This window comes from Hyperolius riggenbachi, chromosome 5 (assembly GCF_040937935.1).
Source record: "Hyperolius riggenbachi isolate aHypRig1 chromosome 5, aHypRig1.pri, whole genome shotgun sequence".
Classification (NCBI taxonomy): Eukaryota; Metazoa; Chordata; class Amphibia; order Anura; family Hyperoliidae; genus Hyperolius; species Hyperolius riggenbachi.
In genome coordinates this window covers 338,883,290-338,897,751 of record NC_090650.1, presented here as the reverse complement: position 1 = coordinate 338,897,751, position 14,462 = coordinate 338,883,290, and the positions used below count along the sequence as shown (strand labels likewise).

At 38.5% G+C, this 14,462-nt stretch overlaps 1 protein-coding gene across 7 annotated transcripts in view; it reads left to right on the top strand.

Annotated features, from left to right (window-relative positions):
* Positions 1-14,462, top strand: part of ST18 (ST18 C2H2C-type zinc finger transcription factor) — a 336,354-nt gene that overhangs the window by 139,903 nt on the left and 181,989 nt on the right. For all 7 annotated transcript variants that reach the window (XM_068234755.1, XM_068234752.1, XM_068234754.1 and 4 more), the window contains exon 2: positions 10,417-10,471. In XM_068234755.1, the coding sequence (XP_068090856.1) occupies positions 10,417-10,471 (55 nt within the window). The remainder of the gene's footprint in view (positions 1-10,416; positions 10,472-14,462) is intronic.

The window sequence follows — 14,462 nt, the reverse complement described above, 5'->3', positions numbered from 1 at the left end:
CTCCAATAATGCTGTAATAAAATTATTCAGTGTTTTTAATTAAGGAACATGCAGAGGTAGAAACCTGTTTATAAGGAATACAAGGTATGATGTCTTACGGTCTGCATCCCTTCATGCAGAATAAATAATGACTGATGGAACTCTGCCACTTATACATTTAAAAAAGCAGTGTTTAAAAATGGGTGCAAACTAGCGGTAGACTATCGATTATTTTACTGGTATTCTATTATCTGCGATCATAGAATATTGGTGATTTCACCAATATTCTACTATCACCCTCTGTACCCTATGACACTTTCCCTATCTATGCCTAACCTTAACCACTCCCACCTACTCCTAACAATAATCCTCTCCTATATATACCGAAAACTAATCACCGCCCACCTATTCGTAAAGCTAACCCTCCCCTACCTACTCCTAATACTAACCCTCTTCTATATCAGCCTAAAACTAAGCACATCATAATGTGGAAAGCTGGTAATACAAGCGACAACAGTAAATTTGGGCACTGGGGACATCAGTTATCAATAGCAGGCACCAGGTCTGCCCACTATAGGCAACCGCTGTTTACAACAGCAATTTGAATAGTGGATGGTCCCCGCACCCACTACTCTTATCGGTTGCCTCTGACACCAATATATATTGTTGCAGATAACAATAAAATGAGGAAATGAGGGTTTTTAGGTCCACAATCAATATTACAGTGATTATAAAACATTACTTTTAATTACAGTCATTGAGTAAAAAGCATTTATAACAAATTCGTTAAAAATCCATATGTCATGTCGATGTGCAGTGATTGACCTGATGGACGTTTCATGGTCTATACAAGAGCCGCTTCTTCAGAGGAAAACTATTTCAAAGGTCATAACTTGAGGCAATTAAAAACATCATCAGAAAGTGTAACATACAATATGGATAAAAATCCTCTCCTGTGCCTCAGGAATCCATTTTGTCTAGTCAAACCCATTAGACAACTAAACATTTGGCCAGCATAATCACTGGGTTGGTGAATGTATGTAATGTAATTCCTATTTATCCCAGGTAATTTCCCCTAGAAAAGAAATAACGTGGATGAAATCTATTCGGGTGCTCTTGTTGAAGTGCCCGTACTTATTCCTTGCTGGAAAAATAGGCCATATTATTGTAGTTCCACAATAAGGGCATAAGTGACCTTCTATGAATAAACCATTCTTATTACAGTTGATGTAGTGATTTATTCCAAAACAAACAAATGTGCTCAGCTCATATGACCATCTCATTTCTATAAAATTATAGAAACCTGGATTGTGTTTGTGCAAATAATTTTTGTACCTCAAGCTCAAGCCCACCCCGTATGTTTCATAACTTAAAGTAAACCTGTCTTTGGAGAAATATGGAGACTGCATCAGCTGAGATCATTCTTCAAAAAAGCTTCCTAGCTGTAATGCTGATCTTTATATCCTAAGTCTATCTCAGGGTGGGGAAGGTATGAAGGACATCTTCTTGATCTTATGATCTGCATAACTGTTCAAGGAAAACCAAACAACTAGCATTTTTGAAAGAAGGTGAAAAAGGCACCCTAACTTTGAGTAAAACCCTAAACCCAGGTATTTAATTTCCATTTTGGATATAGTGAAAAGGGATTAAAATTACTAGTAGACTTTTATTATTGTCTGTTTTTTGATGGTAGGCATTTCTTTTACTTCAGGCATGTCTAAAATCTCGCCAGGTGGCCAAATACGGCCCATTGAGTCATTTTTGCCCCCAAAGCAATCTACAGTAGTTATTTCCATGTGGCCTGCAGGCCATAGCTGAGGTGGTGTATGCAGGGACCAGCAGAGGTAACAGGCACAGATTAGTAACTTCCACTGTGCAAGCCGCAGTAACAGCCACTGAGTAGCAGCTGCCACTGTGCACATGGTAAATGAGTTATTTCCCATGGAAATAATTTGACAAAATGTCACAGGGATAGTGTACTTAACTACAATCAGCAAAAACTGTGTTAACTTAGCTAGTCCAGCCCCCTTGCGTTCTAGGTGATATGGTCTGGCCCTAGGCCTAAAAAGTTAGTAATGAAATTGTGTGAATCTTTAAAAATGTCTGTGTAGCCAATCATTTTTCATTATGTTACCAGTAAAGAAAGTAAGGGAGTCTTCTTTTTCTTCAGAAAACTGCAGCTACTATGTATTGGGTTATTGAATCCATGAAAATATATAATTCTGGAAAGTAGAATGTTCCCTTTCCCACTGTCATAGGAAAAGATGGTGTTTTTGTCCCAGTAACACTGCAGGAGTCGGAGCATGTACAACTTAAATATGGCTTTGCTAGATGTAGTTTGGTATTGACTGAATCCCACTAATATCTGGAAATAAATACTTATTATGCAACCTTAAAAAAGGGAGGGTTCACGGAGAAATAAAAATACTAATCCACTTACCTGGGGCTTCCTCCAGCCCGTGGCAGGCAGGACGTGCCCTCGATGCCGCTCCGGAGGCTCCCAGTCTTCTCCGGTGGCTCACCCGACCTGGCCAGGCTGGCTTCCAGGTCGGGCTCTTGTGCGCTCCAATGTGTGTCTCACGTGGTCGCGCTGACGTCCTCGGACGTCCTCCAGGCTGTACTGTGCAGGCGCAGTAGTTCTGCACTTGCGCAGTACAGTCCGTAGGACGTCCGATGACGTCAGTGCAACTGTGTGAGACGCACGTTGGAGCGCAAGGAGAAGCCCGACCAGGAAGCTGGCCTGGCCAGGTCGGGTGAGCCACCGGAGAAGACCGGGAGCCTCCGGAGCGGTGTTGAGGGCACGTCCTGCCTGTCACAGGCTGGAGGAAGCCCCGGGTAAGTGGATTAGTATTTTTATTTTTTTAAACAACTCCGTGGATCTTTCCTTTAACCTTGTTTATTGTCTTTGCAAAGCACAGTTTGACTGTTGATCTGAGTCTTAATAAACGGCTGCAAAAAAAACCTGAATATGCTTTTCATTATTATATACAGTGAGAGCGTTGGTTTCTTGTAATAGGATTCTGTACTTCCTGCCTCTGAGAAGCATACCGTCTAGTGTACTATGCCTAATCTTGAAAAAAAATGTAATTACATTCACATGTTTAGTAGTAGGACCCATGTCAAGGATTTATTTTTGTTTAAACTCTCCTTCTCCCAAAGACAAAAAAGGCGGATCAGCTAATTTCGGCGCGCGGCTCTGAGAGCTGAGCGCCAAAACTGGGCGCCCCATAGCAGCAATGCTATGCTGCGCAGGGCGTGTAGTGGTAATTCGGGGCTCTGGCGGCTGCCAGACCCCAAATTACATCTCCCTCCAAGTTGCGACAACTAGGAGGGGGAATAGTATTTAACGCCGCCTCGGAGTTTAGCAGCAGCGGTGAGAGCCGTCATTCAGCTCTCACCGCGCTGAACTGAGCGCCGCCGAATTAATATGCACCCCAAAAAAGGGCCTCCAATCCTCAAGCTCCTTCCATATTTACCCATGAGGGACCTCAACAATGGTGATCTCATAGGTCCTCCCATATAAACAATCACAAAGGAGTTAGTTGCTTTCAAAACTACATCCCCTCCAAATGTTAAAAAGGAAAGGATGAATGGTGCATGTACAATGTCAGCCTCCAGAAGGTATTGTAGGAAGCTGGGGCTGTTTGGAATATATGCTACCTGCCTCCAGCAGATATTGAGACCACGAGGTTTAGTAACAGACACTTACCAAAGACATAAGAAGTATCAAGGGGCTTTTTGTTGGGGCAACTTTTTACTGTTGAGAGAGTATTTTAGAGATTCTTGAGGAGATGGGCAGAAACAAAAATTGTGGACATTTGTTTTTGATTCATTTAATGTAAAACACTAAAGCATGAATAGGCATACATATGCACCTACTTAAATATAACACAGGAGTGATTTTAAATGTGAAACTTCAATAACTGAATGGTGTGTACCGTCATGCCTTATTATGGATCTTAATGTCACTCACTTTATCATATCCATGCCCACTGTGGCAAATCATACAGACAATTCTAAGTAGTAATCATAGAGTTTCTTTAGCGGTTATTTTCTATTGGGCTTTTGAAACATGAATTTTGATCAGTGAGGACAGGACATGCACAGAAAAAAAACCTGTTAGCCATCAGCCATTTCAAACAGTTTACTTTGGGGATCTGTAGATTCACTAGAGCTGAAGTAACACCAATGATTCTTCATTTTTCATTTTTGTAGAAAGTAAAAGAAGGAGTCTGATTGGTTAAACAAAGGTTATCCTGGATTTACTCACCACCCCCTCCCTTTAGATTGTAAGCCTTGGGCAGGGCCCTCCCTCCTTGTGTATCATTCTTGATTGTGCACTCTGCCCACAGAATAGCGTGAACTTGTATTATTGGGACTACTACTTCAATGTATGCTCTGTCATGCCGGGCATACACAGCTGCGATTATGCGCTGGATCGAGCCGTTGGATCGATGCCGGCGCATCCCCGCTCGTCCGTGCATATCGATCCCCGCTCGTCCCCACGGGTGCCTGCTAATCAGCCGCTCGTTTATTCTATTGTTCTCCCCGCCGGTATCGAGCAAAGTATCGATCCGGCGGGGTATCGGACACGTCGGATATTATGATTGATAATCCTCCCCAGCAGCCGTGTATGCCCAGCATAACACCTATTATCATTTTAACCTTATTTTTTGTCCAACCCTGCATCATATATTGGCGCTATGCAAATACAATAAATAAAAATAATACTACACATTCTTTCTGTGAAAGCATGTTTGCAGGAACAGCACAGGTTCTCCTCACTAGGTTATCATCAATCACTCTGTATTTGAATATGATCTAAGCAAAGCTAACAAGCTTTTGTAGCATAATAACCGAAAATTCTATTAAAAAATCCAGTTAAGACCTGCTGGACCCTTTACAGAATGTTCCTCAATGTTTTTCAGCATTACCTTGCTATCCAACCCATTGTATAACTAATAAAATGTCTCACAAACACCTTCCTTCAAGCCTACAATATAGTTCATCAGCTCTTTTCTAGAAGCTAAATAAAAGTTAGATGCATAAATACAACTTGTATTAAAATCATTAAGGAATGGCAAATTCTTATTACAAGAATCCTTGATTAAACTAGGTTACATGGCATTTCAGAAGCTTTATAACCAACATTTTATATGTGCCCCTAACTGCAGATCATTTGCAAAAATAAGTGTATAAATGGAGAAACCACATGAAATATTGGACAATTATGAATATTGTGTGTCCGTAATGTGTGTCTAGAAGAACAATGGAACAAGCCGATATTTCAATAAAATCATTTCTTGGCATTTACTTAGGTTTGAACAAGTAGTAATTCTTTCCCAAATTGAAGCACAGACTGCTTTTAATTTTGTCTGTGGAGTTGCTGCCATAAAAAACACAATAGATAAATAGTATATCTGTGCATAATATATACAGCATTCTAGAGTTGTTTATCTCAATAGACTATAGTAATCAAAAGTAATGAACCTATTATCTGCAGGACCTTGGAGAGCATCGAATGGCAGTAAAAGTGTGGCACATAAAAGGTTTATTAAAGGAAATTAAAGTCCATCATTGCCACACCTGCTCCCCTATTATAAGTCTACGGCAGGTCAGTGCCTTCAATCACAACTCAGCAGCACAGAATAGATAATGTTTCACATTACAATTGCTTCCACAAAAAGGACACTCGGTTATACATCTTTAGTGTGCTCACAACTCAGAAACACACAGTATTAAATAAACACAATAGACCATTTAAACAACCGCAGCAAAGTGTGGTGCTCCAGGGCCCTGAGTATTTTTGATGCTTTGACCTAAAAAAAACAAAAAAAAAAACAAATATAAAAAGAACTACATTTTCATGTCATTTGAAACCTTAGATACAAATTAAATTTTGTTTATTTTAGTACAGTGACATCCATCAGGATGCATACTTTGCTTGTATTTTCTATATTTACAAACCAAACAATGCTACATACCACTAAAATGACAGATGGCATATGAAGAACAGATATTCATATTACAACACAAGGGCTATGTTTATAACACTCAAAATAGGTCCTTTTAAATAATTCACTCCTCTGAACAAATGATTTACCTATCATAATTTGATATCGATAGATAGATAGATAGATAGATAGATAGATAGATAGATAGATAGATAGATAATAGATAGATAGATAGATAGATAGATAGATAGATAGATGGATGGATGGATGGATGGATGGATGGATGGATGGATGGATGGATGGATGGATGGATGGATGGATAGATAGATAGATAGATAGATAGATAGATAGATAGATAGATAGATAGATAATTGAGAGCTGTTTATGAAGAGAATAAGTAACCTCCACCACATTTTGCATTGAATTTTATAGTGACAGTAGAGGATGATTACAAATTATTATAAGTTTTACCACAGGTGACCACTAGAAGGCACTTATCCACTCACTTTCATGGATTTGGAATTAATGTATCACACAACTATCATCGATGTAGAGAATAGTATAAGAGTGAGTAAGCAGATATGGATGTTTTTTACACAAGATCTTCTTAGTGCCTGCTCCATGCCAACAATAGCCAGACCCAGAAGATTATTAGTAGTACTACCTAGCCATGTATGGGTAGAGCCATCTTCCAGATCAATACCACCGGTATCTTATGTATGTTTTTCTACACCACAAAAAAATATCAGATATCCCTTTCCTGGTAGGTATGTATTACTAGTTGGTATATAAAATGTTAAGGGTTAGTGGGTGGCCAATGGAAGACTTTAGATTAGTTTTAGGCTAAGATTATAGTTATGGTTAAGTCATTAGTTAGGAATAGATGAAAGCACTGCTTTAGATTAAGGTTAGGAACGGATCAGATGATTTAGTTTAGGATTGTTTAATAATTGCAAGTTAGTATTAGGTTTAGGTGAAAGGTCTGGCTAATAATGGGTTTTTTTTGTTTATCTCCAAACCCTTTCCTTCCTCACTCTTTACCATCTTCACACCATTTAATGCTCATCTGTGACTGTATACAGTTATATGATGATATTATTATTTAGTATTTATATAGTGCCAACATCTTCCACAGCTCTGTACAGAGTAGAAAGTCTTGTCACTTAACTGTCCCTCAGAGTGTCTCACAATCTAATCCCTAAAGTCATCATATGCCTATCAGGGCCAATTTTAGGGGTATTTAACTTATCTGTATGTTTTTGGAATGTGGGAGGAAACCGGAGTGCCCGGAGGAAACTTACACAGACACAGGAAGAACATACAAACTCTGTGCAGATAGTGCATCAGCTGGGATCTGAACCAGGGACCAAGCACTGCAAGGCAAGAGTGCTATCCACTACCCCACCTAAGTGGAATTTGCAATTTCGGATTAATCTGAAGTATCATTTTGGTGATAGAAAATGTAAACATTTTTGATCCACTGTCCTGGCAGCAAGTTTTTGCCGTTAGCCTTGGTGAAATGTTATTTGTCAGCTAGGCAACAAAGCCAGCAGCAGGATAAAAGATAAACATAGAGATGTTACATATTTCTACAATGCTAATCCTTTTTGCTCAAAGGAAAGGATACTGTACTGTACATAAACAGTATAATGTTTATAAACTGGATACACACCCCTCAAAACTGTTATTGTAAGAGTTTGTTATATAGGTTTAGTGAGTTTGGGCCAGGGAGATATATATTGCCTGGTAATGTGTGTATCCTTTACAAGCATATTTTGAGAAACAACATTATTTCTTTCTAAGCTATCAATATCTTATTGGTGCCCACAAAACTAACTGATGTAGGGTATGATCTTCCTGTTCATGAGATTAGGGTAAAGAGATAAATGGTGCCTTGTCTGGGGTGCCAAAATGGCCAGAAACAGCCCTGGTGAGAACTGTTTTTAAAAGATACCCGAAGTGCCTTGTATAATAATGAGTTGAACATGTGTATGTAAAATCCTAATGCTACTTAGAACTAGGCTGCGTAAGCTAGGCCATGCTTCTATTTTCTCACTGTAAGGGTTAATCATTCATCTGAGAGAGCAAAAACTTTACATTTACACACATAATAACAATAATAATAATAATAATAAGACTAAATAATTCTTATTACGTCCTATTATAAGGACTATAGATGTAATTTTTTATCGCATCATTTAACTTTCAATTCAGGTTTGCTTTAACACAAAATACGTATATGGGATGCCAGGAAAGTCCTATTTAGGATTAGGACTATAGATACAATTGTTTATTTTCACTTTAGGTTTTTGTAATGATTTTTTTAACGTGTGTATCTGAGATTGAACAGATTTTGGTTAGAGCTATCCTTTACATTTTCTAAATTGGTAATGTTATAATTTTAGCTTGCTTTTCTATAAACAACCAAAAAAAATCTGGCAAAAGCCTTGAAGACCCCATGGTTCCTGTAAAGTAGGGTTGTTGACAGGACACCATTTGTCTCAGATTCCCTTCATTTGTCTCACTCTGACGAGTGCCTCTGTAACAAGACATGACAAAATTCTACCATGAATCTCACCCTAATGATCATCAGTGGTATATTCATTGGACAATACACCACTTTATACTCATTTTCTCAGTAAATCCCACAAATGACTGGGTAGCTGCTGCTTGAAAAGTAATAATCCCACTTCTACAGCACCTTCGACCTCTTCCATCCGAACAGCTAGTAGAATCCATGAAATAAACGGCATCCATTAATAAGACATACAGGGCACCGACCATACAAGGGTAAAAGTGTGAGAAATATCAGATATAATGCATTGTTGCTAAATGTTAGCTATACTGCATTGTTCCAAACATATCAACTACAGTGCCTTGTTTCAGAACTACAGAATTTTAATTAAAGGACAGTTTATGTATTTAGATAATTGACAAGGCCTTTTCTTCAAATGGAATGGAATGCATGATTTTTTTTATCATTATTATTTTCAGTGATAATTGTTTAAAAAATATTTTAATATTAGGTAGTTTGCTTTTTTTGGGTGCAGGTAAATATGAAATAGTGTATATCAATGCTTCACATTTACTTAGAATATCCAGCAGTTACTTATTCTGTAAGGATGCAGCACCCACTGCTATAAAGGGCATTGCATAACGTTTTTAAAGTGGACCTGATCTCTTGCATGAGACAGAAGGGAAACATAGAGAAATGCACCCTGTATGTATTTGGAAAGTTTAGACTGGCTTATTCCCCTCATCTGTGACTAATCACCACTGTAATTTGATCTCTCAGCTGTGTCAGCTCAGGAATCTCCTCAGCCATGGCAGAGAGGCTAATTTGTAAACGCAGGATGTTAACAACATGTCTTCTTCTATGGAAGCAGGAAGTAGACACAGCAAATGTATTTGTATCAGCTGTAACGAAGAAAGGCGTTTATGCTGTTGTGTATCTTTTAGCGCAGAGAGGAAGTTCTGAGTTCAGGTCCGCTTTAAAGGACCACTGTCTTGAAAATCTTAAAATGTAAAATATATATAAATGCATACAAATAAGAATTATGTTACTTCCAGAGTAAAATGAGCCATAAATTACTTTTCTCCTATGTTGCTATCATTTACAGTAAGTAGTAGAAATCTGATATTACCAACAGGTTTTTGGCAAGTCTATCTCTCCATAGGTGATTCTCAGCATGGCCTTTATTTTTTTAACGATACTCAGTGAAAAAGTTTATACAACGATGCTGGCCAGCCTCCCTGCTATCCATACACTTTTTTGGCAGTTGGACAGAGCAACTGCCATTTACTAAGTGCGTTTGAAAATAAAGAAATCCATGAGAATCCCCATGAGGAGATGGGCTAGTCCAAAATCTGTCAGTTCTGTCAGATTTCTACTACTTACTGTAAGTGGCAGCAACATAGGAGAAAGTAATTTATGGCTAATAATACTCTGGGAGAAATGCCCTTGTTATCTGTATCTGTATATCTATACATGTATTTTAAATTGTAAGATTTTCACAACAGTGGTCCTTTAAGACAAGTGCCCTCCCTCCTTTCCTCCTCTATATGCCTCACCTTTCCCATGACTGCTGTGACAATATACAAATGTTCTCGTGTCTCTCCTCAATATACACAGACTTTGTCAGACAGTCTTATACCCTCGTATCCATGATAAGCAAGTTGGGGGGCCTGTGTATGCTATTTGTGCACCCTGCCTCAAAGCAAACAACTTGCTGCAAGACTCCCGCAGTTTATTAATGTAGTGTAGTCTGAAATATTCATATTATTCATATTCAAAATTCATACAATAAACAGAAAATATCAAATATTTATTCCCTTTTAGGTGATCAAAATGCAATAGTTTTTGTTTTTTTTTACCATATGTATATCTTGCCAGAATAGTTCACTGATGTCACAGAACAGTCTGCAACAGATGCATGGAGATTCCTTGAAAAGTTCATAATTATGTATTTCTAAATTTTTTTAGATGGCTGTAGATGGAGAAGACACACATCTATGCATTCTCTCAAAAGAAATCAAAGGTAGGTTGTTATACTTATGTACAGTTTAAGATGCTTTTTTCTAATAGCATTTAACTACAGCCAACAGGCAAAAACAACTCAGGCTACAAGATATCTATGGATATCTTAAACTTGTAGACACAGAAAAACAGTTCCTGCACTCAGTTCAGATCAGTAAGCTAGAACCGCCATCAACACATTGCCCAAACACTGTGCCTCCACATCAGAAGAGATTGAGTAGCATTCAAAATCAAGGCAATACATAGGTGCCAGTAAAATGTAACAACTGCTGTGTTTATTGCCAGTAACCAGCATGCTATCTTGTAATACTTTACCCTCTCTGGTACACCCAGCAAAGGGATCATCCAGTCGACAATTGTTTCACATTACATATGCATCATCATGGACCACTGATGGCTCTGCGGCAGGAAAAGGGCTCAACGCCATGGAGAAGGTGCCTCCCTTTCATACAAGTAGAGAACATGCCTACTCACTCCGTTAGACCAATCATCTGCCTTCTATGTACGATGCAGGGGCGTGCATCACAGCTGTGCACCCCAGCCCCGGTGTCAGACTTCCAGCGCATTGCGTTCCAGGGCGCACCAACTTATGCTCGTAAGAGTGCACATTTGTCACCATGGTTGTGGAGAAGCTCCCTCTATGACACATGATGCTGCCTTAGATATCTATGGATGGTAACAGATTTAAATCTTCCCCTCCGCAAAAATAATAATAATAATAATTAAATGTTCTATTGATAAATAAATGCCCAACAAAGTTTACACCTCTTTCACATAGTGGCTTGAAAAGCTAGTTTTGGTGGTCTGGTGGAGCATGGCTCTTTAGCTACGTCCTTGAGAACTTATCTTTTTCTTGAGATGTAGGTAGACGGCAGAGTATAAACCTTCTTACACAGAAGGGACATTCTCCATTGACAATCATCTGCTTGATCCAGTATATCAGCCTAGACAAGACCTCCTTGATGTCTGGGATTGACCCTGCTTGATCTCTCAACAGAGATATCACATTTCTATTCCCTAAACTCAAGGGAGGGTGACTTCTGCTTCTTTTTACTATCTCTCTCCTAAATAGAAGTTTACATTCATGGTTAGCTGAATCAAAAATGCGCATTTATATGGTAGTCAGACTGTGTTCTGCATAATCAAGTAACTTATCTAAACTCTGTTACCTACAAACCTAAATCCACTTGGTCTACTAATGTGTTGAATCAAACCAGACTAGGACTATTCATAGACACAATACATAGCTCATAGGTTTCTGACTAATTCATCAAGTGAACAATCGTTTGTACAAATGATCAATTTATATACGCTAATGGCTTTTCCTACTAAACAAATCATGCAGTGGTTTCAGATAATATCAAAATGATGCTTCAAGGGAGAGGAAATGTGCATGCTTATTGTGTATGATTATTCAATTATCTTAATATGAAAAAATGGACATGAAACATGATTGTTTGGCTGCAGAAAACTGACAAAATCTACTTCTATTCATAGAGTCTCATGGTGACTTTCACCTGTTAGAAGGTCATTTAACTAATAATAATGTGAACAATCGTTGTTACTTGTACATGAGCGAACACTAAACATTTGTTCAGACCACTGCCGTGGGTCTTGGAGTTTCTTGTACTTTAACAATAAACAGCTTTTGGCTATGTGATTTAGAATACTCCTATCTGCCAGTAAAACAGGATTTACATAGTTAAATAGGCTGAAAAAAACACATGCAAACACGTCCATCATATTTAACCACTAACAATTCCAATTGCTTAGAATGATCCAGAGAAAGACAAAAAAAAAAAAAACCTCGTCCCCATCCTTTGTGAAGCCATAGCCAATTTACCGTAAGGGGATAAAATTCATCTCTCCCCTTACAAAGCAGTTGGACCAATTTCTTGGATTCTTTTGACCACAGCGAGATTTGCATCACATTGGCTGATTTGTAGCAAGGGAGTTTTCAATATTGTTTTATGATCCACCTCCCAACTGACCAGATACATTCGATTTTAATCCAGAGAATTGTTTGAACTGTTGTGTTCATTAGAACACCTCTCGCTCAGGTTTCTCCTCTCTCAATCAGTTTCTCAGTTATACATTTAGCTAATAAGATATCTTATACTGTCAAGAGGCAAGGGATCCACAGAGTTCTTAAATCTGTGTTAATGGCACATCAGTTATATTATACAATACAAAAGGCCTACTCCCCCTTTAAGGTCCCTGTTTGCCCACAAATAAGACTTACATCTTAAAAGGGGACACATAAGGGGAGGGATCACTTTTACATATTCTAGTATGTCAATTGTCAACTTGACAAGACCCATTGGTCAAATTTCTCTTAGGTAATTTGTTACAAAAGACCTACTTGTAAGGAAGGCAAGCAGGCTGTTTACAAGAGAAAAGCTGAAATTTTTTAAAAAGGGCACTTAACCGGTCACCAAAAATATGAAAGTGGACATCAGCTTAAAGTAAAGAACTGAAGCAACCTCACAAAATAAATACTCAGCAATGTAGAGGGAAGGCTTTGGATCCGATAGAGCCTTCTTGGTCATTTTTCCATGCCCTCGACCCACAGCTGCCCCTCCCCCGGCACCACTAAAAAGTGTATCAATTGGTTGAATACGCTTTTGGGTGTCCTAGTGGAGGCTTCTGCAGCACTTGAGTTCTCAAAGACGAGCGGATCCACACTTTCCAAGTTCGGGCATGCGCAGTACATATGTGCCTGGCTTTGGAAGCACTCAGGGACGCGAGGGCCTCTGAAGTCTCTTCACATTTGCTTTAAAGGGAATCTGAAGTGAAAATAAACTTATGAGATAATGAATTGTACGTGTAGTCCAGCTAAGAAATAGAACATTTGTAGCATAGAAAAGAGTCTCATATTGTTTCCAGTACAGGAAGAGTTAAGAAACTTCCCTTGTTATCTATGCAAAAGAACTTCTCGGAGTTCTTTTCTGAAGTTGTCTTTCACATCAAAGAAAGAGTGAAAGACAACTTCAGATAAGATTTTACTGTAGAGAAGTTCAAATGGTCATTAGTTGTGCTCTGTTTCATAGTTTAAAATGCAGAATGTAGTTTGTAATCTGCAAATATTAGTGGATGATGCAATGTTATGATAAAAAATTATATAACTGAAAATAGAAATATTTTCTTCTCTTTGCTACTAATGTTCTATTAACTATCCGTCCTACACAAACAATTCATTATATCATAAGATTGTTGTTTTGTTTTTTGCTTCAATGTCACTTTAAATATTTGTCACTTTTAGGCATTGTAAGTTGTTCACATCATAAATCGCCAGAACTCGCGCTTGTGTTTTTGTGCGTAATTTTTTTAAGACCCTCCTGACACTTACCTGCGCATTAGCAGTTTTTTGTAAAGCATTTTTTTAAGCGCTTTTGCAGAGCGGTTCGTTTTTCACTTCCTGACGTCAATCAGGAAGTGAACTCTTTGACCCAGAAAAAGAATAAATACACTGTATTTATTCTTAAAAGTGCTCAGGAATTTGCTATGCAAAGTGCTTTTTAAAGCGCTTAGCGATTTCCCTATACCTTCCATTAAGCCAAAACGCTCAGAAAATGGTACAGGCAGTGCTTTGGTCAGCTGAAAAGCAATCAAATTGCACAATTGCTTTTAGGGCGATTTTCAAAATCGACAGCGCTTAAAAAAACCTGAAAACGCCCTAGGTGTGAACAAGCCCTTATACAGGATTTCCTCTTTCCCGTGCAGTTTAGTTAATGACAGTTTAGAGATGATCACCATCTTTTTTAAAGTGGCCGTTAGCAACCGCTTTATAGATCACTAAACAGCATTCACCGCTTTTAAACTGGAAAAGGCCGCAGGCTACAATGAGGTACAGTGGTATATATTTGAAATACCCTGTTCGGCAGCTTGCTGCCGTTCTGCCACTTGAAGAAGTTGTCGTTTGCAGCTGCCATTTAAGCCTATGGGCATGGACTGCTATTTGTTCTGGCAAGAATAAAAATGGTTGCAGCTGG